This window comes from Lepisma saccharinum, chromosome 21, assembly GCF_977018435.1.
Source record: "Lepisma saccharinum chromosome 21, izLepSacc3.1, whole genome shotgun sequence".
NCBI lineage: Eukaryota > Metazoa > Arthropoda > Insecta > Zygentoma > Lepismatidae > Lepisma > Lepisma saccharinum.
In genome coordinates, this window is record NC_139249.1 from 9,838,380 (window position 1) to 9,865,176 (window position 26,797).

At 37.0% G+C, this 26,797-nt stretch overlaps 1 protein-coding gene and 1 long non-coding RNA gene across 4 annotated transcripts in view; one reads left to right on the forward strand and one right to left on the reverse strand.

Annotated features, from left to right (window-relative positions):
• The window catches only part of Sfxn2 (sideroflexin 2), a 29,884-nt gene extending 22,503 nt beyond the window's left edge, over window positions 1–7,381 (forward strand). For all 3 annotated transcript variants that reach the window (XM_083143193.1, XM_083143194.1, XM_083143195.1), the window contains exons 7-9: window positions 2,201–2,300; window positions 4,469–4,516; window positions 7,005–7,381. In XM_083143193.1, coding sequence (XP_082999319.1) covers window positions 2,201–2,300; window positions 4,469–4,516; window positions 7,005–7,119 — 263 coding nt within the window. In that variant the 3' untranslated portion in view covers window positions 7,120–7,381. The remainder of the gene's footprint in view (window positions 1–2,200; window positions 2,301–4,468; window positions 4,517–7,004) is intronic.
• Window positions 7,382–8,206: 825 nt separating this feature from the next.
• LOC146004387 (uncharacterized) overlaps window positions 8,207–26,797 on the reverse strand; it is a 285,761-nt gene continuing 267,170 nt past the window's right edge. Inside the window, exon 4 of the long non-coding RNA XR_014443925.1 lies at window positions 8,207–8,340. This is a non-coding gene — a long non-coding RNA (uncharacterized LOC146004387). The remainder of the gene's footprint in view (window positions 8,341–26,797) is intronic.

Here is a 26,797-nt window from a genome sequence, read left to right on the forward strand (position 1 = left end):
CAGTCGAGTGTCGCGGAGCAAAAAGGTCACACGTTTGGACGCACCTCTCCACAAATAGACCATCAAGGAACAGCATGTACTTTCTGTGGTCGGAGGGAGTCAAACGGGCAGACATCCACCGTTGGCTGTTAGTGCAGTATGGAGCAAGCACCATGACTTAACGAAAGCGGAACGCACAAGTGTAACGGACAAAAGTCGGAGTGGATGCAAGGGTCCCGGGTTCGAATCCCGGTCGGGCTTGGTTGTTTGTGAATGTCCATTCATCAATTTCATCCTTTCATCACTCATCCTCATCTTCGCAAATTAGCCAAGAGGCACAAAACGCGAAGTAAAATAAACTAAATCAATCAATCAATCAATCGGAGTGGATGCCCAGAAGAAAACTTCCAACGGGTGGATACAATTATCAGGGACGATCAAAAAATCACAATAGAACAAGTGGCGGAACTCTTCGACATAAATTTCGGATCAGCATATACAATAGTGAATTAGTGTACCAAAAAGTTTGTTTGTGGTCGTCGGTTCAGGTCAGATGACGAGGTCCAGCAGGCGGTGAAGACGTGGCTTCGTGAGCAAACAAAAACCTTCTTTGCGGACGGGATACAGAAGCTGATTGCACGATACCAAAAGTGCATTGCCGTGCAGGGGGCATATGTGGAAAAGTGACATGTGTAGTTCTTCTTGTGTGGAAATAAATATGTTATGTGAAAATTGCCTTTACTTTTTGATTTACCTAGTACTTTCAATACTTCTTCTCTTTGATTCCCAAATCTGAATATACATTACCTCAGTCTAGTAACAAGCTATTCAGTCATAGTTATATTCAGTGGCGGCGATTAGGGGGGGCAGTTGCCCCCCCAATTTTTGCCACTTTTGCCCTTGCACTATGCTAAATCTTATCTACAAAGGGAAATATACTGTCTTTGCCCCCTAGTTTTTGGACCCAATCACCGCCACTGGTTACATTAGTGTGTGATGCATTTTTCTTTATGCGTAGATTTTGCCAGTAATGCTTGCCAGCCTCCCTAATGCTGTAGTGGGGGCACATAGTGGTTTGGATCCCACTTTACTGTAGGTCCAGTTCAGATTACGCTATTCATGCATAAAGTGGACTTAAAAACTAAAACAAACCCTAAGTGTTGTGGTCCAACTTCCTTAATCAAGGTGGCCACTCTAGGACCATGATAAAATTCAAGGTGAATTTTCCAAAAATTCAAAGGTACAGATGTTTTCTCTATTCAATCTACATATTACCGCCTCTTACCATGCACGCACATACACACACAAATATATTAACAACATAAAGTCTGTGTGATTCCAATGTACCCCAAAAATTCTAATTGAATTCCATTAAGAGGTATAGGTGCTGAGAGTTTAAATTTGCCATTTCACATACTCGGACTCGAAATACATCTACTCACATAAGTCACAGATGTTATGGGATATACTAATCTACGAAAAATTGTTGATTAGGTACATTTGAGTTTGAAATTCTATTACAGGATAACTTATCTTGCAATAATCTTCTGTCTGTCAGACAGATTGCTTTGCAAAGGACACTAACAAAGTAAACGGATTGAGATTCTGTTTTATTTTCCATGCAGCTTCCTATTCTTTCCTTGATAAAAGAAAAGGCTAAAGTGTGAAAAACGTGCCTCAGGGCATTTATAAATGTATAAATTCAATGGGATTGTGATTAATAAAAGTTGCAATTTTTCGCATCTATGGGGAAAAATTCATGCAGAATAACCACGTTATTCCCAGTCAAAAATTCACGCAGAATTCCCAGAATTCAAGTAGCCATCCTGTTAATGATAATTATAAAAAAAAAGAAATAGATGCATGTAGTAATGAAAAATATAGCACCGACCACCCAAAAAAAGTCATACACCCACTGTACAAAATTCATGCGAAATGAATGTTGAAATTAACATCTTTGTGTATTGTTAGTAAGATTTTTAATAGAAAACTATTATTGTAGTGCCTAAGGTGTATTTTTCTCTTGTTTCCACACACTGAAATATGTTATTGTAGCAAACTGAAATAAAAGTACCGAACATTGCCGAAATGGTCATACAGGTGGTGGTTTGAAAATTTCATTTGAAGCCTGCTGTAACTATAAATAAGCTTTCTTCTAATTTTAATCGGTTAAATATATTGTTAAATGCTCGATTCATTATCATAAAATTCTTTATTTCAGCAATTTTGCCTGTAGTGATGGAGAAGCTAGAGACGTACCAGTGGATGAAACGAATTCAGTGGTTCCATGCTCCCATGCAGGTTCTGTTTGTTGGTTGTTTGTAAGTATTATTCAAGTGAGTTATTTTTTGTCGAAAATGTGAAGAATATGTCTTGGTGGTAACTTTAATCGATGGACATAATGGACTGAAACAAATGCTTTAGAGATGATACAAACTGTTCAAAAGTCTCATCACATCCAAGACTTAATACTAAGGTGTAGGAAAATTTAGCCTAAATCACAATTTCTGTGAGACCGAATCAGAAATACCATTCGGGTGTTTGTTTGGTTATTAATGACAGGATATACAGTATGTGTTATATGAAGTATTTTCATATTCAATTGCATTATTTTTTAATCTGACTGCACAAATTTGAAATTGTTCTGTATATTTTGGCATGTACCGTATATTTCTGAATCCAAGACGACGTTTTTTGCCGCAATTTCGTGCCCAGAAGTATGGGGCCGTCTTGCTTTCGCGGCATATGGCGTGAAGTTTTTCTTTTCTTTATTGAACAGAACCACAAGCTTTCATTAAGCTCTAACTGTACCCTCTGCCACACCTACCGCTTTAGCCTTGAACGTTTGCATGCACTTTGAGCATTGTTGTGCTATGGCACATAGTGAGTGTTGCGTCTAACATTTTTTTAATCTGTTGTTGTGAGACGTTGTAGATTCCACTTTTAAACTTCATAGTAAAGTGTGATGTACCATACTATACAAAGGTAGTACGTATACGCTATCTTCTTGACTTTATTTTTTGTGTACCGGTACTTTTATTGTCTCCTTCAGTTATTGTAATAAGGTAACCACGTGTAAGTTTTGAAAATAGTTTTTCTGTAATCCCGTGTTGAAAAATTGGGAGTCGTCTTGGATTTGGAATCATCTTGCATTCAGAGATATACGGTATAGGTGATGTTGCTTGCACCCTTTAATATTTAATAACAGAACAGAATATCAAAGTGATTGTTTGTAATCATATTCAAGTATTATCTCTACTATAAATCTAATTTCTTATATGGCACTATGTTTTTACGTAAGATGCTGGAGTAAATTTACATTTTTCAAAAATTAAATTTGCATTCCTATATTGCGACGTCATTCTGTACATATGCATTATTATAGTAGAGAGTTTACAATTTTAGTGTAAGCGTTCTCCATATCAGTGCTCTGCGATTTTTGTAGTTTTCTGAAAACCAGTGCTTGAAGTTTAATGCTATCGGGGTCGAAAATTGATGTATGCAATGTGACCATGAATGGGTAAAGGTTGCTTGGTCGATTTTGGATAGGTGGAGGTATGATCTGGAGGGGGGTGGATGCCCATGCAAATTATCCTAGCTGGGGGATGCTTTATAAAATTTCCTTAACTGGAGGGATAGCACCCTTCCTGTATTCTTTGCCCACTTCGTGCACTGCCCAAAACAGCTTATATTTTGAATTTTTCATGCTAGAGTACAAAGTATTAAAACTGCAATGTAAATATGTTCCCTACTTTTTCACCATTTTTTACTTAGTGGGCTCTTATTATTATTATTATTTTATTTTTGGACCTAACAGCTTTTGATTCATTTTTGTCCATTATAATATATATAAGACATACATAATTGCTTTACATAACAAATATCAGTCTTTTTTTCCGTATTTCACAGACATTAGATTCAAAAAGTGAAACATTCCCCTTTACAATTGTATGTTACACTTTCTTAAAAATGTTAACAAACTATATCCTATCCAAACATCCGGATTGACAACAAAACTTGTCAAATTTATTGGAAGCCGAACCTTTAAATTGCATAAAGTTTTGTATAATGTATTTATTTCCCTGTTATATTTTGGACATTTCAGTATTATATGTTGCGGCAAGTGGGTCCCTGTTCCCAGTCTTGTCTCCCGATCATTGTTACAGTGTTGGGACAATAATGAGATTCTCGCATGGTAACTCATGTTTAACTTAATATTGAGTTTGAGTTTTTAAGTCCACTTCAGGCACAGAAAGGCTAATCGGGACTGGGCCTACGATTAAAAGAGAGATCTGAACCAGTATGTTCCTCCACTGGGTATCGAACCTGAGACCCCTTGATTACAACAGATGATGTTATCACTGCCAGCTGGGAGGCCATAACTACTTATTATAGAAACAATTTATACTTCTAGGTTATTTTCACCTTAATTTATCTAGTGCTAACAAAACTGGTGATATGTATTTTTTTTTTTACTTTCTCTTTCTAGTTTGATATTCATGACACCTACAGCATGCGCTCTATTCCCACAGAGATCGTAAGTACTGATCTTATTATCATAAATTTATATAACTCTTATTACATAAGCATTTTGATCTCGCAAGTGATTTTACTCTAATGAAAGGTCTACGTATAAGTATACAATGGAAGGCAAACCTGGTTGAATAGAAGAGTATAATGAACTCAGAGGAAACTTTTGTTAATTATTGAAACTGAGCTAAAATATTGCTTGAAGAACTGAGAAAGGAAATTGCAAATAGCGCGAATCTTATTTGTAGACTGTGGTAATGAAGATTAAGATTTGGAAATCAAAGAGAGAAAAAGTACTCTAGATTGAAAGTATGAGGTGTGGCTAGAAAAAAAATGGACTGTTGCTACAAAATATTTTATTTGTTATTTTGTACAATACGAACATTATCCCCTTTAAAGTATTCCCCTGCACTATTGATACACCGCTCCATACGAATCTTCCATTTCTGGAAGCAGTGCTAGAAATCATTTTCTGAAACCATGTTCATGACCTCCGTCGATTTTGTTCTCACAGATTCTACGGTCGTAAATCTGGTTCCTTTCAGTGTTGATTTTACCTTTGGGAATAAAAAAAGTCGCACAGAGTGATATCCAGCAAATAGGGTGGATGTTCTAACACTGGGATCCCATGCTTGGCCAAAAAAGCCTCGACTGACAATGCCGTGTGGACAGAAGCATTGCCCTGCCTTCAACAAACCATAAGTTTCTGTGGTGAATTTTCCGAGTTTCATAAGAAACTTCAAATTGATATACTGTTCCACTTTCACACTTAACATTTTTCCGACGGAGCAAATATGTACGGTTCACTTCATCCACAAGCTACAGTGGAACTGAGCTCCTCGCACCCTGGAAAATCACATAGCCAATAGGCAGGATATCACGTTATACACTCATGCACCGCTTGACCTTGACACACTTATCGCTTGTCGACAGCAACATCAATCCGGTTTTTTCTAGCCACACCTCGTATTTTGGGTTAATTTACTTAACTAGTTTTATACTGAAATTAGTTATTCTATTATATTTCCAATAGACTAAAAATAAATTAGTTGTGCTTGGATTTTCATAATGTTATTGATTTTAGATATATTTTTTTTTCAATTAGGGCAGGGGTGTCCAAACGTTTTCACTTCACTGCACCCGTAGTTTTTCAAGATCTTTCCGAGGCACCCAAGTCAGAATAAACACCTATGTAACACTTGCAATGCTCAGTTAGTGTGGTCAGGTTGCTTGCTTTGAGTTAAAAAAATAAACACAGAAACAGTTTACATGTAAAAAGTACTAAATAAGCACATATTTGGAACAATTATATCATTTCAATGAAAATATTGGAACATTTCATGGTGCCCCAGGGTGCCGCAGCACACACACTTCGGGAACCACTGAATTAGGGGGTGCATTGTTCATCAAGCATTTCTTTCTCAAAGTGAGACAGTGAACAAGCAATGTTATTTTGAAGGAATGCATTGATTTTGCGAGGCTACCGGAAGTAAATCACCCAATGCGTGGAGGGAAAATTGATGTATGCTCTATTTTGACAATGTGACCATGCAGACTACATTAATTCATTAGAGTTGGTTGAAACATGAGAACGCATAGTTCTGCAGCTGATCTATCACCGGATTTATTCCCCAAAATTAAAACAACATTAAAAGACTAATGTTTTGAGTTTATTGACTTGATAAAGGAGAAGTGGCACTGTGCAATATCACAAAAGAAGCATTTACGAAATATTTTGAGAAATGGAAGGGAATGCTGGATGTATACACACTGGAGGAGGAGTATTTTGAAGGTGACGAGACCGAAAAGATTCTTCTTAGTAGAAAAACTTCATTTACCAAGTTTTTTATGTTTTCTGGACACCTCATATCCTATATAGAATCCAGGGAGAAAGTGTGGGGTCAATTTTAACAGCTACAACAAACCAGGATGTTAGCTCTTAGATTCATCACTACTATATCTACCTTAAACTTCATGGAGCAACAGGCCACCGAGAACCAAAATTGCCCTAAGCCACTAAGAGGGGCTGGAATTGTAATGGGAATATTACATAGTTGCTGGGGTGAGGATACAAAATAAAATATTTCATAATTACTTTCTTTTAAAAGTTGTTCAAAAGACAAAAATGGTAGTTGGTAATAATTTTAAATGGCAGGGGTTGCATTACCAATTTGGTTTTTACCCCCGAGTTCTTTACTGCTTTCATTTGAAAATTTCTATTTTTCTCAAAAATTTGGAAGGGGCTGTAGCCCCCATCAGCTCCCCCTGCATACAATAGTGCCCTAAGCAACTGTTCGTTGTCTAACTAGTCATCAGCACATTGAGCCTCCACCACCAATTTCATCTGGCTTTTCTGAATAAAATGCATAAATATATATTTCTTTTGATATAGTTATTTTTTTCTTTATTGTGGAAGTGGAGTGGAGTGTTAGAGTTCAACAGTATGTATTAAGTTGTTTTCTTGACTTTAAAACCATCTTTTCATTTATCTGCAGTTCATTGAATGTTTCTATGATACGACGCTTTGAGCCAGAGCAATATGATCAACTAGTGAAGAACTGCAAAGGTCAGGATGTTCCAAAGATAGTGTTTTTCAACAAAGGATTGTGAAGAATAGAAGGTTGTAGTCAAGCGATTGTTTATCCTAGGATAAGTGGATTGTTGGTTGGTTATTGTTAGCTTGTTTGCTGTTATAGTCCTTGTTGTTGTCGAAGGGGAAGAGAAACAAGATCAGTGCACGTAATCGTATATTAAGAAAAATCACTTTTGTATCATTAGTTTATACATTTTCTGGGTTTAAAGAAATTGTATTAATTTTTTATATGTATTTATAGAAATATGTAGCATGTGAGCAATACATTTTTGAACTCTTGTTTTTTTGCAGCCTTGTGTTGCGTTAAGTAATATTCGTTAGGGGATACAAAGAGCAAATAGAATTGTGTAAAGCAATACCTTTGCAATACAAATAGCAATTTCAGTGAGGAGTTGTCTCATTTCTGATATAATTATATGGTTATATGCAATGTTATTTGCCCGGTTTTATATTTTTTAAAACATCCAGAAAGAAGTATCTAGGACAAAATTCATACAAGTGAAAAAAAATATAGATTGGCTTTCATAGGTTTTAGCCATGCTGAAGGTTCATAGAAATTTGGAGACAGCATTTTGGGCTTGAGGGTTGATGTTGCTGTCACACACCTATATAAAACTAGAATTATTCCATGTATAAAGGAAAACATCTGTTTCAAAGTGTACTATTATTAGGGCAGCTTGCTATTGTCTAGAAATATGGAAGTTATAGATGACGAAATGTATTCATATGAATATTGTGCACTGTTACTCAATATGAATTGTGCAGATATGAAAATGGGATTGTGTTGAGTATAGGTGTTGTTGTTGCATGTTCAATGTCCGTTTCCACTGAATGGAATGGATTTGGAGTGAAATGTAATAATGTTAGTGCAAAGGAAGGATCGGTGTTATAAATTGTAAGGGGTTATCAATAGTTTGTTTCATTTTAATGTGCCTGTCTAAAAGAAAGAAATATAGTTGTAAAATGAAAGTCTACATACTACATTAATATGGAATTGCTTGGGCTGATTGAAACATGCATTTCCACCAAATAATATTTGCAATACGATCTTTGGATGTTGAGACTTTTGATTTGCCATAGTACAAGAGAATATTCCTACCTTGTATGTTGCAGTTTTGAAGTTCACCTTCTGTTAAGGCAGTGTTAGCTTTTTCATATTCAGGCATTTCTTCTCTTCCCAGAGTATGCATCACTTTAGGATGGGTACAGTAGATTGATAATAATGTCCTTGCAACAATCTGTAAGGATCAAGAAATGTGGAATTATTATACAGTAATTTTCTTGATGGCAAGGCATATATTTATGGTTCATTATTTTTTGTATATTCATGTTTATAAAATAAGAATCTCTTTACTTTTATGCATCATACATTCATTCAATGTTTTTTATTTAATCAGAACTGAATTACATGTACACACAAGAACAAAACATTTTTGAGCATTAATAAAAATTGATACTGTCCATGTACATTATAATTTAACACTTGTGACAATAAAAAAATTCTTATGCCACATACCAGCAACATTTAAGTTAAACACAACACAAATCAAATAAACTAGGGCTGAGCCGATACTTTCACAGATACTTGTATAATTCCAGTTTAAAATATCAAGGGCCAGTTACCGATTCATACTAACCTATCACGTTACATTCTTGTAATGACATTAAAGAACTCCCAAATTATTGTCTTCTGTCATTTGATAAGTTTTTTTTTATGTGAACTTCTCTGTAGACACAGCGGATACAAAGAAAGAAGTTTTCAAAAAGTTGCAAGACTTTTCAAAGTGTTAGTTACACCAAAAAATCGGTCGATGGCATGTTTTCTTCAATTTCATGTAAGTACTATTCGTTCATGTCGTTTGGGTTGATAGGAGAAGGAGACAAGTGGCAGTTATTAAAATAACGCTTATCTGGCCGGCTCTCTTCATGAACTGTTCCTTATTCTGTGTAATTTGCAATAAAAACAAGTTACTGCGGTATCAGAAAGGGAAGAACACAAGAAGAAATTGTCAAATCCACAAACCTCCCTGCTTAAACGTACATTAAAAAAACAGTGAATTCCACAGCAACCTTAATTTGTTTTTCCCAATAACTCTGCAATTATCTGGCCCGAAGACACTCCAGCATGACGAGATAATGTTGATTTTAGAAACGTCCCATCCTTTATTACCCCACGAGTATGCTACCAGGAATTGAAAATGAATGGTTTCTTCTATTTCTACCAAATAGTGACATTCCTTCGAGAAGTTTGGGAACAGCTTTCACTTTACCCTGCCTTTGATCTTGCCACAATCATCTGCTTTCCCTGTAGATGGCAGTAAAGGTCAGGCCTCTTTTGCCCAACTGGTTCAAATAGTTTACTTCTACCGTTAACAGATGGCATCTAACAAGTTTTTTGCTTGCCATGCAACGAACGTATATGTGTACGTCAAACCTTCATTAATACAAGAACCTACACATGTACTTTGTACCGGCTTGAGGGGTTAATATCACTTTAATTCAATTTCAGGGAAAATTGGTTCAATTCATATAGGTGCGCATAAACTAGACTCTACAATTTTGCACAACTACTTAAGTTTTACACTGTCTAAAATTGCATTTCCTCCACATTACTGTTCCAAATTATTGGTGCCAAAATACAATTATATTGTGGATTAGGCATATGCAATTCATTTTGTTTCAAGGGGTAATATGAGGATGGGCATTGTTGTGGTGAAAGTATGCTTAAGGATGCAGATTTTCACGATTTTCAGTCACTTTCTGTGTTCACCTCGTGTATAGTATACTTCCTCTTTGGTTATTGGGCCGACACGTGGTGAAGTGGTTAGCGCAGCATGCTATGAATCCATAGGTCGTGGGTTTGAATCCCAGTCTTTTCTGACTGTCTCTTCATCAATTTCACATATCACTCTTCCTCATCTTCAAGATTAGCCAAAAGTGATAGAAAAGCAAAGTAAACGAAAGCAAATCAATCAATCAATCTTTGGTTATTGAGAAAGTCTTCATAAATTTAAATTTTGCATCAAATATTATTAGAGAGATTGTGTGAATAATACGTGTATTAATTTGATCTGAAGGAAGAACATCTGATAATTACAAACACATGTACAATTTCACAGTACTAGGCACAATCAGAAATACAACTGAGCACACATGAAACAAATAATTTACTGCAATATTTATTCATTTTATAGTTGAGTATCGAAAACATTGTTTCTTATAATAAACATTGGAGTATGTAAAATAGCAGGTATATATATATATATTGTAAGCTGTTGATATTTACATTGTCACTGAGCTAACAACGAAAGGGTACATTGCTGTTTCCAGTAATGTTCAGTGTTACTAATAGTGTTCATACCTACACAAATAATTCAATGTGTGGTGTAAATTTGTTTTTTCATTTTTTAAAAAGTGCATACAAACTATGTTCTCTATTGTTACCTTACAAAAAACCTTGATGTTATATTGCTATATAATTATACTGTTTGTTCCTGTGTTGTTAATATGAATAAGTGATGTGAACTGACAATAATGTATGATGATATGCATAGTAGTTTAAAATAGGTATTAATTGGAGATATTTTGGGCCCAGCAAAAGGGCATACTGAATCAATTTGCAACAAATTTCTCTACTAAAAATTATGAGGGTGTATGAGAATGTTTTAGCAATTTAGAAAATGAAATTTTCAGCCCATTCTGAAATTCTATCTTTTCCGTACATCCCCTCTCCCTCCCACACACATAAGCATTGTACTTCTGTGCAACTATTTTGCATTTAGGAACATTAAAGAAATGGCACATTTTGCATTGCTCTCAGCTCAACTTATGTAAAACATTTATGCAGATTGATTTAGATGCTATGAGATTCTGAATGTTTCCAAACAATATTTTTTCTTATTCAGTCATTGCAGTAGTTCTTTTCCCCATCAACCTGCAATAACTTGCTCATGTTTTTAACATTCACCAACTGTTTGCACTGTGATATTACTCACACGTGTCTACTCAAATATGAAGTCTAACTCCGGCACAGTGCTTGAAGTGGAAGTTCCTAAGTGGGGGATGCTTGCTTCAGTTTGGGGAGAAGTGAGGAGATGCTTGTATGGTTCAACATGGAAACAGTGACAAGTGGAGGGGGATGCTTACACAAGTTATCCTAGCTGGGGGATGCTTTACACAAGTTATTCTAGTTGAGGGGATGCTTTTACGCAAGTTATTCTAGTTGGGGGATGCTTTTCCACAAGTTATCCTATCTGGGGAATACTTTTACACAAGTTATGCTATCTGGGGAATACTTTTACACAAGTTATCCTATCTGGGGAATACTTTTACACAAGGTATCCTATCCGGGGAATACTTTTACACAAGGTATCCTATCTGGGGAATACTTTTACACAAGGTATCCTATCTGGGGAATACTTTTACACAAGGTATCTTATCTGGGGAATACTTTTACACATTTTCTTAACTGGGGTATGACATCCCCCCATGTTTCCTCCCACTTAGAGCACTGCTCCTGTATCACACAAAGGATGTGAGTCAGTGTTACACTGAATCAACTGCAATGAATTAACGGTTTTTGTTTGTGCAAGTCAAAATGGAAGTTAGTAACGTCAGGGAATTTTTCTTTCTAATTTCATGATGAACCCTGTCAAGGTGTATGCTTCATTTAAAAGCACTGATGCCATTATACAAAACTGGCATATTATGTTTTCAATTATGGAATTTGTTTATTAAATTAATTCTAATTAAAAAGAATTTATTAAAAACAATTCCTCATTTTCAGCATATTGATTCCTAATTGTAATGAGAAGCTAAAGCTAAATATATGATCCCCTCTTACAATTATTTATAAAAATCAGCATTTGCGAAACCAGTTAAAGAAGGATGATTCTATTTTGGGAGTTGCTGTGCTCAATTTTTCCTGAATTTTGGCAGTATATTTTTATATCCATGTTAACCTGTTCTGTTGTGGTATGAAATAATGATTCATTAACATGATATTAGTAAGTTTCAAAGCCTGGAAGTCCAGCATAAACACAGAATCAATGTAAAAAGAAGAAAACGTGTACATTCAGGTCTGGGAAGTTTAAGAGCCAAGAAATTTGCTATCTCTCTGTTATACATAGATAACATTACATTTTAAGAAAGATTAAATATGTATTTGAAATATTTCCATGCAGAACAGACGTTTGAAAACCAAATAATTTTCCAAATGAAGCTGGAGCCCAAAGCCTGATGCCTCAGATTGCACGGCCAATGTGTAGGACAAGCGATGTCCGGAAAGATTTGGATAGGTGACCGTCTGTTCTACTGAATCAAAACATTTCAATTACTGTTAATTAAAAGTTTACTACACAAAACTCGCCATGTTTGGAGTAGATTAAAATAGGCCTATTGTTCCTATTACCTGGTCCTAAGGCAAAATGTGGCAATAGACATATGTCTATATAATGATTCAAGATTCCCGTACCCAAGTAACACGACAGCCATGCGAAAAGGAATAGAGGAGACAAAAATATGAATTGCAACCAAGACATGAAGATAAGGCTACAACACAAACTAGAAGGAAGGACAACAAAGTTGCCAAAACTTCAAAAATAACACCCCCGCCATGATAAGTCTTGATCTTGATCCCTTCCATGGTAAATTTCTGGATGTGCCACTGCTGGCAGTGATCTTGAGGGAAATTGACTCAAACATTGCATCTTCATGCTCTTTGCACCCTCATCATAGCCTCACAGCCTGCAAACAGCCCAGTCAATAGAAGAAGAACATCTTCACATGACTGCAGCTCTGAATAATGTTAGTGACAAGGCTTCTTTATTACCACGCAGTGTTAATTGAACATTATTAATTGTCTAGTGTTTACCTATGCATTGTCTAGGACTATGTTTCGAGAGAGAACCTCTTCTTTCGTCTTCAGGTTAGGATTGGATTGGATTAATTTGGTGTTTTAAGTCCACTTTATGCACAGTAAGGCCAATTGGGACTGGACCTACAGTTTTAAAGTGGGATCTGAACCACTATGTGCCTCCACCGGGAATCGAACCCGGGACCCCTTGATTACAAGGCGACGACGCTATCATTGCGCCATCGGGGAGGCCCTCATCTTCAGGTTAGCACACGGTATAAAATTACAGGTTGGTCATAGGTTCAAAACCTGGCACAAAATTTATTTATCTGAAGATAAGAGAAGAGGTGCTCTCTCGAAATGTATTGTTATAATATAAGTGATGGATAATGTCCATGTTCACCAATGATGCATTGAATTTCTTCTTTGAGTTCATCAGTGGTTGTCAGATTGTTGGGCACACACTGTACCTTTCACATACACCCATGGAAAATATTCGAGTGATGTCAGAGTGATTTTTCATTTTCTCTGACAGACCCTTATGCAGACCAAAATAATCGCATATTCAGCGAAAGTGGTTTTCACAGGACACAAATTACCATAATACATAACCATGTGCACACATTGTATTCTCGATCTCGGAAATTTTGGAGGGGATGTGATCAGCACATGCTCCGCCACCTTTACACCCCCCCCCCCCCTGGTACCCATTGATTTGATGCTGGGTGAGCCCCAGAGCCACTTTATGCGGGGACATGGCCAATGCGAAGATAAAAAAATGTAAAGTTAAAGATCTTACAAATAGAAGTTTAACACAATATATTTATTTTATTATCCCATCTACTAAAAAAATAGAATAATTTATTTCCATCAAGTTTTTATGAACCAAGAAATTATAATTAAAAATTGCAATCCACCCTTCATAGCTCGCCACGGATTTTAAAATGAGGGAAGTAGCTCCATGGGTCAGCAAGTCGGACAATTTCTGGTTTAGGCTATGGGCTATTTTGAAGACAATGCTAATAAAGTATAGTCGAAAATTGAATACTTACACCACAAACTGTACTGGGCAGATGATGGGCTTGTAGCTGAATATGAGTAATCAGCCTGTTTCATTCTAGTCCCTAATCATGAGAATCTCTTACTTTGCTGACTACTTGAAAATACAATGGGTGTGTTCTTATGCAGATGGACAGATATTAATTTATAGCTATGACTTGTGGCTATGGACAATATGCACTACTATGCAATAACTGCAAGAAACAGATTATCAACTTTTTTGGAGAGATATATACAAAAAAAATTGTAATTGTGACTCTGGTCTTATCTTTATGGTTTATGTGACTCATAAATTGAATGTCAAATGAAAGTGCAGAATCATGACTTATGTATATTGATTAAATTAAACAGAAATATTCCTACAAATAGGTGACTTTACTATCAGAGAGGCAACATTAAAGAGTAAATAACATAAATGACATTCCACAGTGGTTCTGTTTTTTGAAATGAATAGTAATAAAAATTGAACTAATTCTGTAGTCTGTGGAACTAATTTTGTGCAGTGCTCAGTACTAATTTTGGAAGTGTTTGTTCAAAAACAAAGTTGAAAATTATATATTCCATGCAATTGCTATAATTTTCTTAGTTTTTTTATTGCTTTTATAATATAGGCACATTTGAGTGCCTTTAATTATATTAAATAAAAATATATTAAAAACTTACGTTTTTGCGAGTATCTATGCTGCTTTCATGACGTTTCGGGATGCAACTGCTCCCTTCTTCAGGCTGTTAACTTTTGGTTTTACACAATTCATAACCGCGTCTACCTCTTATTATGTATATTATGTATTATGTAATGAATTAAGAGGTCGACGCGGTTATTAATTTTGTATAACCAAAAATGAACAGCCTGAAGAAGGGAGCAGTTGCGTCCCGAAACATCGTGAAAGCAGCATAGATACTCGCAAAAACGTAAGTTTTTAATATATTTTTATTATATTTGTGAGTAATTCGCACAACTTTCATCATGAATTTAATTATATTGTTTATAATTCAGTTTTATTTCTCATATAGGAAGTTTCAAATATTTTGTGTAGTTATAAATTATAATTTGAAAGAGAACTAAACATTTAATATTATAAAATTATGTTAATTGTTAGTTTATATATATTGTACAGATTCAATTGCAATGCCATACTACACACTAATGCAGTTGTAAATAATTTCATTTTGAAATAGAAAAATAAAGATATATCAATATGTAATAATTCTCAGACTGTATTGACAATAGTAAACATTTTTTCCAAGGCTGTGAATGAACTTGTACAGGGTGCACCAATGAAGTGAGGCATTTTTTTTTGGTATCATTATGTTTTAAAAAAACATCAACCAACTTACATACATATATATCTCATTTAAATGAAGAGAACGTATGGTCACCCATTCCAACTTGGTGACCAAGAACATTGAGTTGATGACTCACCACCAAAGATTCCAAGTTCAAGCATTGGCACTAGCTGCTCATTCTTGAGTGTCCCTTCATCAGTTTCGTCTAATCATCTCTCATCATCATGTAGGCCAAGGCCTGCCAGACGGCTTTTTCTCGAGTATTGCCATTGTTTTCTGGCCTTCGAGATTGGAGTCGCCTACTATTGTTTTCAAATAGCTTCCCAGGGTTGTTAAAAGTCCAAGAACCCATAAATTCTAATGAGTTCTAGGCAAAAGGACCGGAACCATTTTTCTCGCTCAATTTAAATTCGGTCAAATTTACATATTGTTTCATTTCAATACAGAACTCTGACCGTTTTTAAATTGATCCGGAAGAAAGGGTTCCTGGATTGTATTCAAATTGGTCTGGAAAAAAGATTCCGGGACCTAATTCAAATACTTTACATATAAAAAGGTTCTTTACGGTCCAGAACCCATTTACGGTTGCTGATTTTCTCTCCTGGACCAGAATTGAATTTATTTTAAATTCCTGGACCTTAACAATGCTGTCCAATTATCTTTATGATTCCGAGTCAACCCTAAAATTTTAATAGTTCCCACCAGGAATGAAACTGGGACCATTCACACCAAAGGTGAGATCCTAAAAAGGCGTACATGCCAAATACAATATTTACATACCGACATATCGTATAAAGGGGCCACAATTGAGAAAATTATAATGTATCATCCAATTTCCTAAACCTTTTAGTGCAATATCGTGAAACTCCAATCTTCTGCGTCTCTTGTAGGATGCAAATGTGAAAAAAAGTGACAGAAAAAATGCTTATGCCTGTTCATGAAAATACGATCGTTTGCATTCAGCCTGATTTAGCCATAGCTAAGCGTATCATTGGTGCAGCCTGTATGTTGTTGAACGCTTAGCAAAGTTGTGTAGACCTACACTTTTGAATCTTTTACACCCAGATGTCATTCTGTACCGGAGTAGAAGGGATTGCCTCCAGAATCCATTTCAGTTACACCAACAGTTATTTTTGAAACATATCCAAAATAATGTATATCTTTGGTGAGTACTGGAATTGAAATTCAAGTGTGCAATGATTAGAAACGAACTGAAATGTTGAGAATTTTGGAAATAGATATATATATTCATATGTCGTAGATATTTGAAAGCAGTGTGTTATATTTGCATAATTTATTATTTTTTTTACTGATGTTAATGGCTTCTGTAGAAAGCCCCTAGGCTGATATAATCAGTTCTACTTACTTACTTACACATCAATTTTATTTTTATTCGTTACATGAACAGCAAAATCATCTCCACGTTTGTAATAACTCGAGAAATATTCATTATATGTTAATATTTTTTAAAGTTTCTGCAAATTGTTAATGTTTTTCTTATCTGCCATATTTTTCTCAGCAATAAGTTATATGTTTTTATATATTATTTTTTTCTCTTTAATTCTGCTTTGTGCACATAATGTATGTGAATGTTAATGCAGTGAAAGTTATTTTAAAAGCACATAAAAGTGTTTTAAAAAGTTATCATTGTTTCATTTTCTATGTGTATTACCTGTTAAATTGCCCACAGTGAACGAAAGTAATATACAGTAAAACCTCGATAAACCAGAGCTTAATCTGGACAGGCCAAAAAAAAAGCACAATGCAAGGTTTTAAATGTGGCTAGAAGTAACAAGAGAACAGATCCCTAAGTAGATTTGGAATGGCAGTTTCATCTTTTCAAAGCAAGTGCAAACTTGAATTGTCCCTCCTAGTAATTCCCTCTTCCTGTTTCCAGTTCCAGCAGGTTTTCTACAGATGCCCTCCCTCGTAACATTGCTCCAGGTACAGGTGGGGGGGGGGAAGAGGTTGGTGCACTCCAATAGGAACGGTCTGCAGTTCCGAAGTAGATCCAAGCCGACATATTTCCGCGAAACAGGTGTTGTGGAGGAACCAAATATCCTATGAAGAATTCCTGGCCTCCCTCCTGCTGTTGCATGTCCACAACCCCGTTGTCTGGAAATCGTTGTCCAGATGGGCCTTTCGTAAGATGATTAAGTTTTCCCTCGCTTTGTCTTGAACTTTTCAGTTGAAGTTTGCTGTTGGTCAGTAGTCAGTTATCGGGTGCATCGGAAACTTGTGAATAACAATGAGTCCGTCGACCACCACGTCGTATCATTATTAACATATCAAATGCGCTGAAAATGTGATTGCAGGAGAAGAGTGAATGAACAACCAGCACAAAAGACGTCTTTTTGGAGGTAAGCAGTAGAATAAAATTATTCTTGATTATTTACATAAGATGAAGGTATTGTGGAATGGTAAAGTTTCCAAAATTAAAAGCTTAACAACAAGGTGTTCTATTTCCAATGAAGCACATACATGATTCCTTCATTCACGACTATCATCATGATACCCTTCAGCCATTGCGCAAAAATCTGTTACATGTTCAACGGTAATTGCCTCTGTTTGAACGTGTACATTTAAAACTGAATGTAAATATTGATCGCACGCATGGGCGTCCGGAAGGAGGGCAAGGGGGGCCGTGCCCCCCCCCCTGGAAAATGAAAGTCAACCAAAAATTATGTATTTCACACATATAATTTCATTTTAGCCACAATAATATGTGCTAATTATTGCATGAACACCATAAATTAAAATTTAAGCAATGTTTTTTTAGGGAACAACACTATTTTTGGGGAAAATGTGCCTTGTTTGCCCCCCCCCCGGAAAAAAGATACCTTCCTTGCCCCTCCCTGGAAAAAATCCTGCGGACGTCCATGATCGCACGGTAACACACCACACCACATTTCATCTCACGCTGACTTTTCTTGGGGGGGTGGGGACACGGGGCAGAGCCGACACGGGGAGGGGCAACTTGGGCACTCTCCCGAGGCCCAGCGCTTCAGGGTGCCCCGTGTCAGATAAAAATAATTGATTGTGCACAGTTTATTGTGGGTTTATCTGGTGGTTCCAATGAAGCAATTAGTCTGACTTTTCATAACTACATTGATTCTTTTGACACTTAAAAATATCCCAAATTATAGAAATTACATTTGAAGCAAGTAGGCTACTAAATAAAGTTAGTGTTCAAACATTTCAATCAAAAATAGCTCATATGCACTATTAACTTAATTATAAAATCAGGACGTGGTAATATTAGTTAATCAAAATTAAATATAATGAACGTCTAACCATGAAAAGAAACACCAATTTAGAACCTCACATATATTTCTTGGTTTGTTCTGCCTGCTTATTGCTCTTATGTAATAGTAGAAACTTGCGATTGTATAGAACACTATACTTCAGACTAAGGAACAAAAATCTTGGATTTTTTCAGACTTCTGAAATTATTTTGGTTACAGGCTTTGAGTATATTGTATGGCCCCCACGTAGGGCCTCTTCAAAATAAGGCCCAGTTTATTTCTGCTCCTTCAAAGTTAGGTCGCAAGTTACGCCCATGCACCTAAAGCATCAATCATTTTCATGGTCGGTCCAAATGTGCTGGAAATCTATGTTAAATAACGAAATTACAGTTACAATCAGGCACGTATCTAGAAATATGTTTCGAGGGGGGGGGGGTCCGAACCAAGTGTCTCAGGAATAATAATAATAATGTTTAAATTAAAATAGTTATATTAAATTAAATTAATACTAATTATAATAAAAAAAGTAAAGTAAAGTGTTCCCCTGTGCATAGCACCACGCCATGAAGGCGTATAGGGGGTGTGGGGGGTAACACCCCACACTTTCTTGATCCGGTCGTGAGTGGGGGTGATGTGATCAGCATTACGCCCCTGACCGCCTTTACCCCCCACGGTTTCCCCCAGGTAACCATGTTATTCGACGCTGGGTGGGCGCCGGGGCCGCTTCCACCGTTAGAAAAGTTCCCGGATTTGAACCGGCCGGGGATCGAACCCGGGACCTTTATACATAAATTAATATATTATTATTACACAATTAGGTAAAAAGACTGTAGCTATAAAAATAGATATATAACAGCGCATATTCATTACATAGCTTACCTTTAGTTAAGATCTGAATAATTTACATAAAAACAAGTGCTCTGGCAATGAAATGAATGTGAAATACATGAATAATTGAATATTTATCGAATAACAAAAATGATGTCACATGAAGTTGGAGAGAAGAAAGTTTCTAATTTAAAAGAGTTCAGAGGAAATTAATAACCACTGATTATGCAACAAATGCTAATATTTTCATTACTTAATTTTAGTACTTGGTAAGTCTTTGGAGGGGGGGTCCGGGCCCCTGGACCCCTCCTAAATACGTTCTTCCTGTCCCTCAAAGCCGTATGATCCCAATATAATCCTTGTCTTCCAAGGATGCACCACAGTAGACAGGAAGCTTAAACTTGGTCTTAAGTTCAGAGGAAATTATACAACAACGGCTAAACGAATATATTTTTCAATATTTAATTTTAGTACTTGATAAATCTTTCGGGGGGGTACAGACCCCCTGCCCCCCTAAATATGTCCTTGGTTACAATGTCTTTTAAATTACAGATAATACATCAACAATAATAATATAACAATACTGTAAGAAGTTTGATATTTGACAAATTCCTTAGGCGAGCAGAGTGAATTTTAGTGATAATTCTTGGAGTGAGTGAATGAGGCGACTATCGGCTCGTGCTTTCAAAGGTCACCAGTAGGGTGCGGATATATAGGCACTAAAACTTGTGAGCCTCCCCAGTGGCGTAGTTATAACGTCGTCGCCTTGTAATCAAGGGGTCCAGATTCGATACCCGGTGGAGGCACATAGTGGTTCGGATTCCACTTTAAACTGTAGGTTTAATCTCGATTAGCCTATCTGTGCATGAAGTGGACTTAAAGCAACTTAATAACAACTAAAAACTTGTAAATTAGTAATCAAGTAGCCACCAAAAGTAATGACAATACACACTTAGAACACTACAAAAGAAATGCACCACAGTAGACAGGAAGCTTAAACTTGGTCTTAATTTTCTTAATTCCAAATTTATTGACTTCCATATTTTGTATTTTTGCGATGCTTTTGTGTTAGTTTGCTTAATCTCGACGGCAATGGTAAATGGTGGTGAGGTGAAATATTGCACGCACACTTAAAATACATTTTAAAAATAGTTTTCTTTGGCGTGGCCAGGATTTTCGAAAGGGGGGGATTGCATTTACTGTTTTATCAGTAGTCAGCCCTCGTTTTCTTATCTTTTCCTTCCTTTAACGTTCTTTTATTTTTGTTAGAAATACTGGACCAAAGGGGAGGGGGATTATGACTCCCCACCAACCGCCCCTTTAGCACGCCACTGGTTGTTTTCCTTGGGTTGTTTTAATAGTGCGAGAATAAGCTACAGTCCCGCCGCTCTTATATGTGTGTTTCACCTACGTCACAAACTGTTGCATTGTGGGATCGAGCAGCCATGATTGCAGCCGGTTCTTGTAAACATACGGAATTCATTCGGACGGGCGGAAATTTTAACCTTGTTTACGATGGTACTGTGTAGCTTTTGGTTGTTTAACCTTTTGAGTCCCAAGGTCATTTTCACATGTAAGCCTCTCGGTCCCGAGCCGATTTTGAGCAAAATGCAGAGTTTCAATTAAATGAGTGTAGATCGGAGACTAATTGCCCTAGAGAGATGAGTGATATACTGTTGTACGTGGAATGAACCAGAGATTCAGACGATATATAATTTATGCACATTCGGCGTACATATGAAGGGGGAAGGGGGAAATCCCCTCAAAATACCTTTTTTTAAAGAAAATGGAGTTTCGCCCCCCCCCCCTGCCCCCGAAAAAAAGGATATGAAAAGTTCAAAATGCACATAGAAATTATCGCTGGCATGTAATAAACAGAAAAATATTTGCATCATTGTCGTATGACCAATGTAACTTGAGTTGTACCCCCAAAAGGAATGGTGGGCACGCCACTGATTCAAGCTTCAAAATGCAGCGGTACCTTGAAATGACTATAGCTCAGAAACTAAATGCCCTAGAGATATGAAAGATATACCGTTGTACGCAGAATGAATCACAGATTCAGACGATATATAATTTATGCACATTCGGCGTACATATGGAGGGGGAAAGGGGGAAATCCCCTCAAAAATACTTTTCTTTAAAAAAAATGGTGTTTCCCCCCGCCCCCCGAAAAAAATGTCAAAATGTACAAAATGCAAAATTTGTGCAAATTTGGTGTATTATGGAGGGGGAAGGGAGAAATCCCTCAAAAATTATTTTAAAAAATTGTTGAAATGTTTGAAATTTATCTTTTCCCTTGAAAAGAGACGCAACAGAGAAGTCCCTTTTCCCGCCTTTTCACCTCCATTTTCATGAAGAAAAAAAGGGTGCAAGAAACATTTCTGTTAAATACATGTGTTAGGAACAATATATATAAAAAAATCGAAATTCTAGCCAAAAATAGAAAAGTTATAACGTATAAACTACGACCTGACACAGGGTATCTCGATCGAGATACTTGGGACTCAAAAGGTTAACAGAAACTCACGTTTATCCTCGAATTTTCCGAGAAAGAACAGGTGCGCTTCAGGGCACGGGACTCGAATTGTTGATCAGAAGATACCACCGCGTCGTCTGGTTGGCGAAAGTAAATCGTGCCAACATTAATGAACAAAGCGAACATTACAGAGTATGAAGTGAACATTTCCTCTCAGGTAAGTTCATATGCCACCTTTGTCTGTGACTTTTAGTACAAATGGATCGAACTGGTGTGCTTAATCATACTTGCAACAGTGTTTCCTTGTTTTTTTGATAGAAAGGTGCTGATTCTTCCGACAAGTTTGACGATAAAAATGATAATCTTCAAAGTTTAATATTCATCTTGATAATTGTACTTTTGTACTTGGTTATGTATTATATTTCGTTCGTTAACACGAACTGTTATTAATTGTTATTCGATCCATGAGAAAGGTGCCGCTAGTAGGCTTTGCGTACTGTCAGAAAAAAAAACACTGCTATCAAAGTATTCCAAATAGATTGATTGGTTTGTTTTATTTTACTTCGCTTTTCTGCCAGTTTTGGCTGATCGTGAAGACGAGGCTGAGTGATGATATGTTGAAACTGATAAACCGAAACTCACAAAGAACATCCATGCTCAGGCTGGGAATCGAACCCAAGACCCCTGGCATCGTAGCACGTTGTGTTAACCACTCTGCCACGGAGGTCGGTATATCCGAAATTGTTAAAGAAAGGAGTAAAATTACTGTTTTCGAGCACCTCAACATTTTACATTACAGCTTAAAAGGAAACAGAGATGATAATGGCGGATCCTTGGAATTTACAGTTAATCTTTACTGGATGTACATGTTTCAAGCAGAATCCTAACCAGTAATAAATACGAAAACAAATTGATTCCAGGTAGCTGGGTGAAATAAATAAACACACGTGAACTACAGTTGAGCAAAGGCTTAGGCCCCTTTTCATTTCGTTATTGTCCAGTTCATATGGATCTCCACCGCAAAACTTCGCTTTTCTTCCATATCTTTTTCTGTCATTGCGCAAAGAGTTTGAACATATGAAAAATTCCCGCTATTCCCAGCTGACACGACATTGTCATTAATTTTATGTAATGTTACCGACATTTTACACAGTAGTAACAAGTACAGTTGGCGCAGGTGTAACGAACGCAACGTGGTGGGTATTTCCTTGCAGACGACAAGCAACTTCGCCGCAAGCATGACGTCACATGAAACCCACCTATATCCGGCTCGGAAACCGTCTTTACGGCAGTGACCCCTCTGTTGCCGCGTTTACCTGCGAAGGAACTCGCTTTCAAACAGCCAATTACGCCCATCGCTTGGGCCAGAACTGACGTTAAAAATCCCCCTCGTCAAAGCAGCCGTTAGGGAAACAGGATTTTGCCAAAATAAGCGTTCTGCGCTGTGATTGCACACCGCTTATTACGGCGACTCCACTGTAGACCTCCATATTCACGAGAGAAGACATTGCTCCGTGGCGGAGTGATTATCGCAGGGGCTAGGACGCCAGGGGTCACGGGTTCGAATACCGGCCCATAGGCGCCGACTCCATGGGGCTTAGGGGGGCTCGAGCCCCCCCAATGTTAATGATGTAGGGGCAGAGCCCCCCGAATAATTTTGCTTAAGAGGATCTAATGTATTTTTTTTTCGTGTAAAGTTTACTCTGAATTGTGCCACATGAACTTAACTTTAAACACACATTAGAAATGTTCTAGACCATCAACTTTGGGGGGCTGAGACCGCTAAACCATCAACTTTGGGGGGGGGGCTATGACCGGAGACAGCAAAACACATGACTTATTACTATATACTAAGTATATAATTATTATTTACTATTATACATATATTAATCAGAGACATAATGAATTTAGCCAACGACTTGTTAAAGACTGTTTGGGAATCCCCTAAAAGAATGCAAATATTTATGAATATTATTGATGTGAATGAGAAGGCTGACCATACTGGACTGCGACCACTTTGCCCTCGTCGGTGGACGTTGAGAGCCTCCAGTGTGCAACAGATCTTAAAGAACTATGAAAACCTTCTAAATTTTCTTGAGATATTTTCTGAAGAAGATTCTACTTACGCAGGATCAAAATGTGCTGGATACCTGGAGACAATGCTTCACTTCAAGACATTTTTCTTTCTCTCCCTCTACTGCCATGTGATGGGTCCAATAGAAGAGGTAAACTGTAAGATCCAGTCTCCACGCATTGGTGCTACAGAAGTTGAATCAAAAGTAAAATACTTGACTGACATATTTCAAGAAAAGCGAATGTGTTTTGAGCAGTCCTGACTGAAATGCACAGAGGGCAAACCGAACCTCAGTGATGAACCAGAATTGCCCCGGCAACGTCACGTCCCTAAGAGACTTGAAAATCCTGATGTTGCCAAACATCACAAGTTCTACACTACAAAATAGTATTATAAATCAATATACACTGACGTGTGTGACACAGCGAAATCATGTGTTAAACAAGGACATGAATCTACAGGACTACAAAAAATAACAGCCGTAGAGAAAGAATGCATCTCAACTGTGAACAGTTGCACAACAAACTTTCAGCAAACGCGAGAATTCTTTCGCCAAGATTTGGATGTCGATAGACTCTCCTTACACATGTCCATGCTTGGTGATATCGCCAAACAGAAGAAAGTGCTTCTAACTGCCATGCGTGACATAAGGAAGTTTCTTTTGGAAGACAGCACCCTCCAGGAGCTTCTGCCTGAAGTTGCCAAATTCATAATGGTCCTCCGCACTGTGCCAATGACGACAGCCACAGCCGAAAGGCCATTCAGTGCTATTCGCCGACTAAAGACATATTTAAGATCTACAATGAGGCAGAAGAGACTAAGCAGCTTAGCGGTACTCCACATACATCAAACTGTGCTTGATAATTTGGACCTGAGACCGCTCGTTAATGAGTTCATAAAAAAATAACCGACTGCGTAGAGCAACTTTTGCTTTATTTTTAAATCATGTTCATATATTTTTGTTGTGTATGTCACTTTATATCTTAGTGTACATGCTATTTTTTTTATTATTGGAAAATTAAATTAAAAAAGTAAAATATTGTAGCCTGAACAAAAAAGTAAAACTATTTTCCTGCGATTTGTGTTAACATTTATGTAAATAATTAAATAAAACTTCTAAATATTTTAAATATTCGTTATTTTATGGGTACGTCAACACTAAGGTTATTTGCAACCCATCACATGTCTGTTGCGAACATTAAAACACCCCCATGCCCTCACCGGGACTCGAACCCGAGACCTCTGGATCAAAGCGAGTTGATTCGACAACCCAACACTCTCGGCTACCGAGGCCGGCATAAAACTGTTAGGTTGGTCTCTTAATGTAAATACATACTTCTCAATAAAAATGTTAATTGTTATCTAAAAAACAAATGAACAGACACAAAAGACATAAAGAGACTTAGAAACATTTTCTAAACGTTTTTCATATTACATTTCATTTGCATGAGGAATATAATAGCTGCTTAAAAACTACTATACGAAGACGTAATTTTTATTTTAAAAAAAAGGGAGGGAGGGAGTCATTCATTCATTCATTCATTCATTTATTTCAGTGATCAGAGCCCCCCAATAATTTTGACAAATCGGCGCCCCTGTACCGGCCCCTGTGCATGGGTGTTCTTTGTCTCTCTCTTCACACTCATTCTCATCTTCGCGATTAGCCAAAAGTGGCATAAATGCGAAGTAAAATAAACTCAAACAAGAGAAGACGCAAAGTCTCGTCAAGATATCGTTCCTGTGTACCTGAAATCGTTAACAAAAACCTCGATTAGTTACCCAAATATTAAATAATTCCTATTGTTGCGGCTCCGGACTGTTGTCTTCCTTCACCGCTGAGGTTATGATAAAAAAACAACACTCGCGTAATGATTCCACGTGGATATATTGTATAAAAATATAAGTGAACTGGAAATTAGATATGATAATGCAGAGCGTTATGAACAACGAACTTATGAAACGCAATCCGTCTCTGTTGTCTGCTCGACGACGTTCTATTGTTTTTAGTAATTCTTAACGCCAAGAGATGGCGCTGGTTGGCTTTTTACATACTGTTTTGCGATTGACGGAACACCTATCGACATATTTCCACTTAATAGTTCACTGTTTGAAAATGAAGGGGGTGTAACTAAATTATCTGAGTTTTTGCTAACCAATCATGAAAAGGAGAAAATATGGACTCCTGGTCATCGTGAAATATTATCTAAGCCTTCAAGCTGTGCCTTTCTCTTAAGACTCTTTAATCCTACCTGTACCTGTAAAGGAAAGAATAGTGGATGGATCTCTTTTGTGCTACCCTCTTGAGCTGATTGATAATGAAGGACTCTGGCGGGGGAATATCACTGCATAATTCACCTCATTGCTTTTGAGCCCGGTTCACTCTCCCCTTCATAAATCTTGATTTCTTTTTCACCGAGGAAGAAAGCGCAGTTCCGAACCGCATTGACCAGCCGGTTAGCTCGACTTAAAAAGCGTACTCTCAGCTCCCCTTTCAGAAGTTTATTGACGACGACTTCCAGTGTTGCCAACTCACATGCTGGTAAAGTTACTACGAGAAATATGGGACAGTACCAACAGCTGGAGTGTTACAAAACCACAAGAGAATGTTGAACTTACACGAGCTGCAATATCCACTTCAAATTTAAAATCAAATTTTAGAAATCCGAAATCCAATAATTCTACGCTGTTGCCTTGTAGTGGGGCCGTGGGGGCACATAAAGGTTTGCATCTCACTTTAAACTGTACAGTGGGATCCATGAGTATTACCGTGCAAATTGTCCATGACTATTTTCATTCATTTTTCTCTTGCATTCTATGTGTTTTTAAGCGATAGATTTTTTATGTATGCTGGTGCAGAAGTTGTCAACAG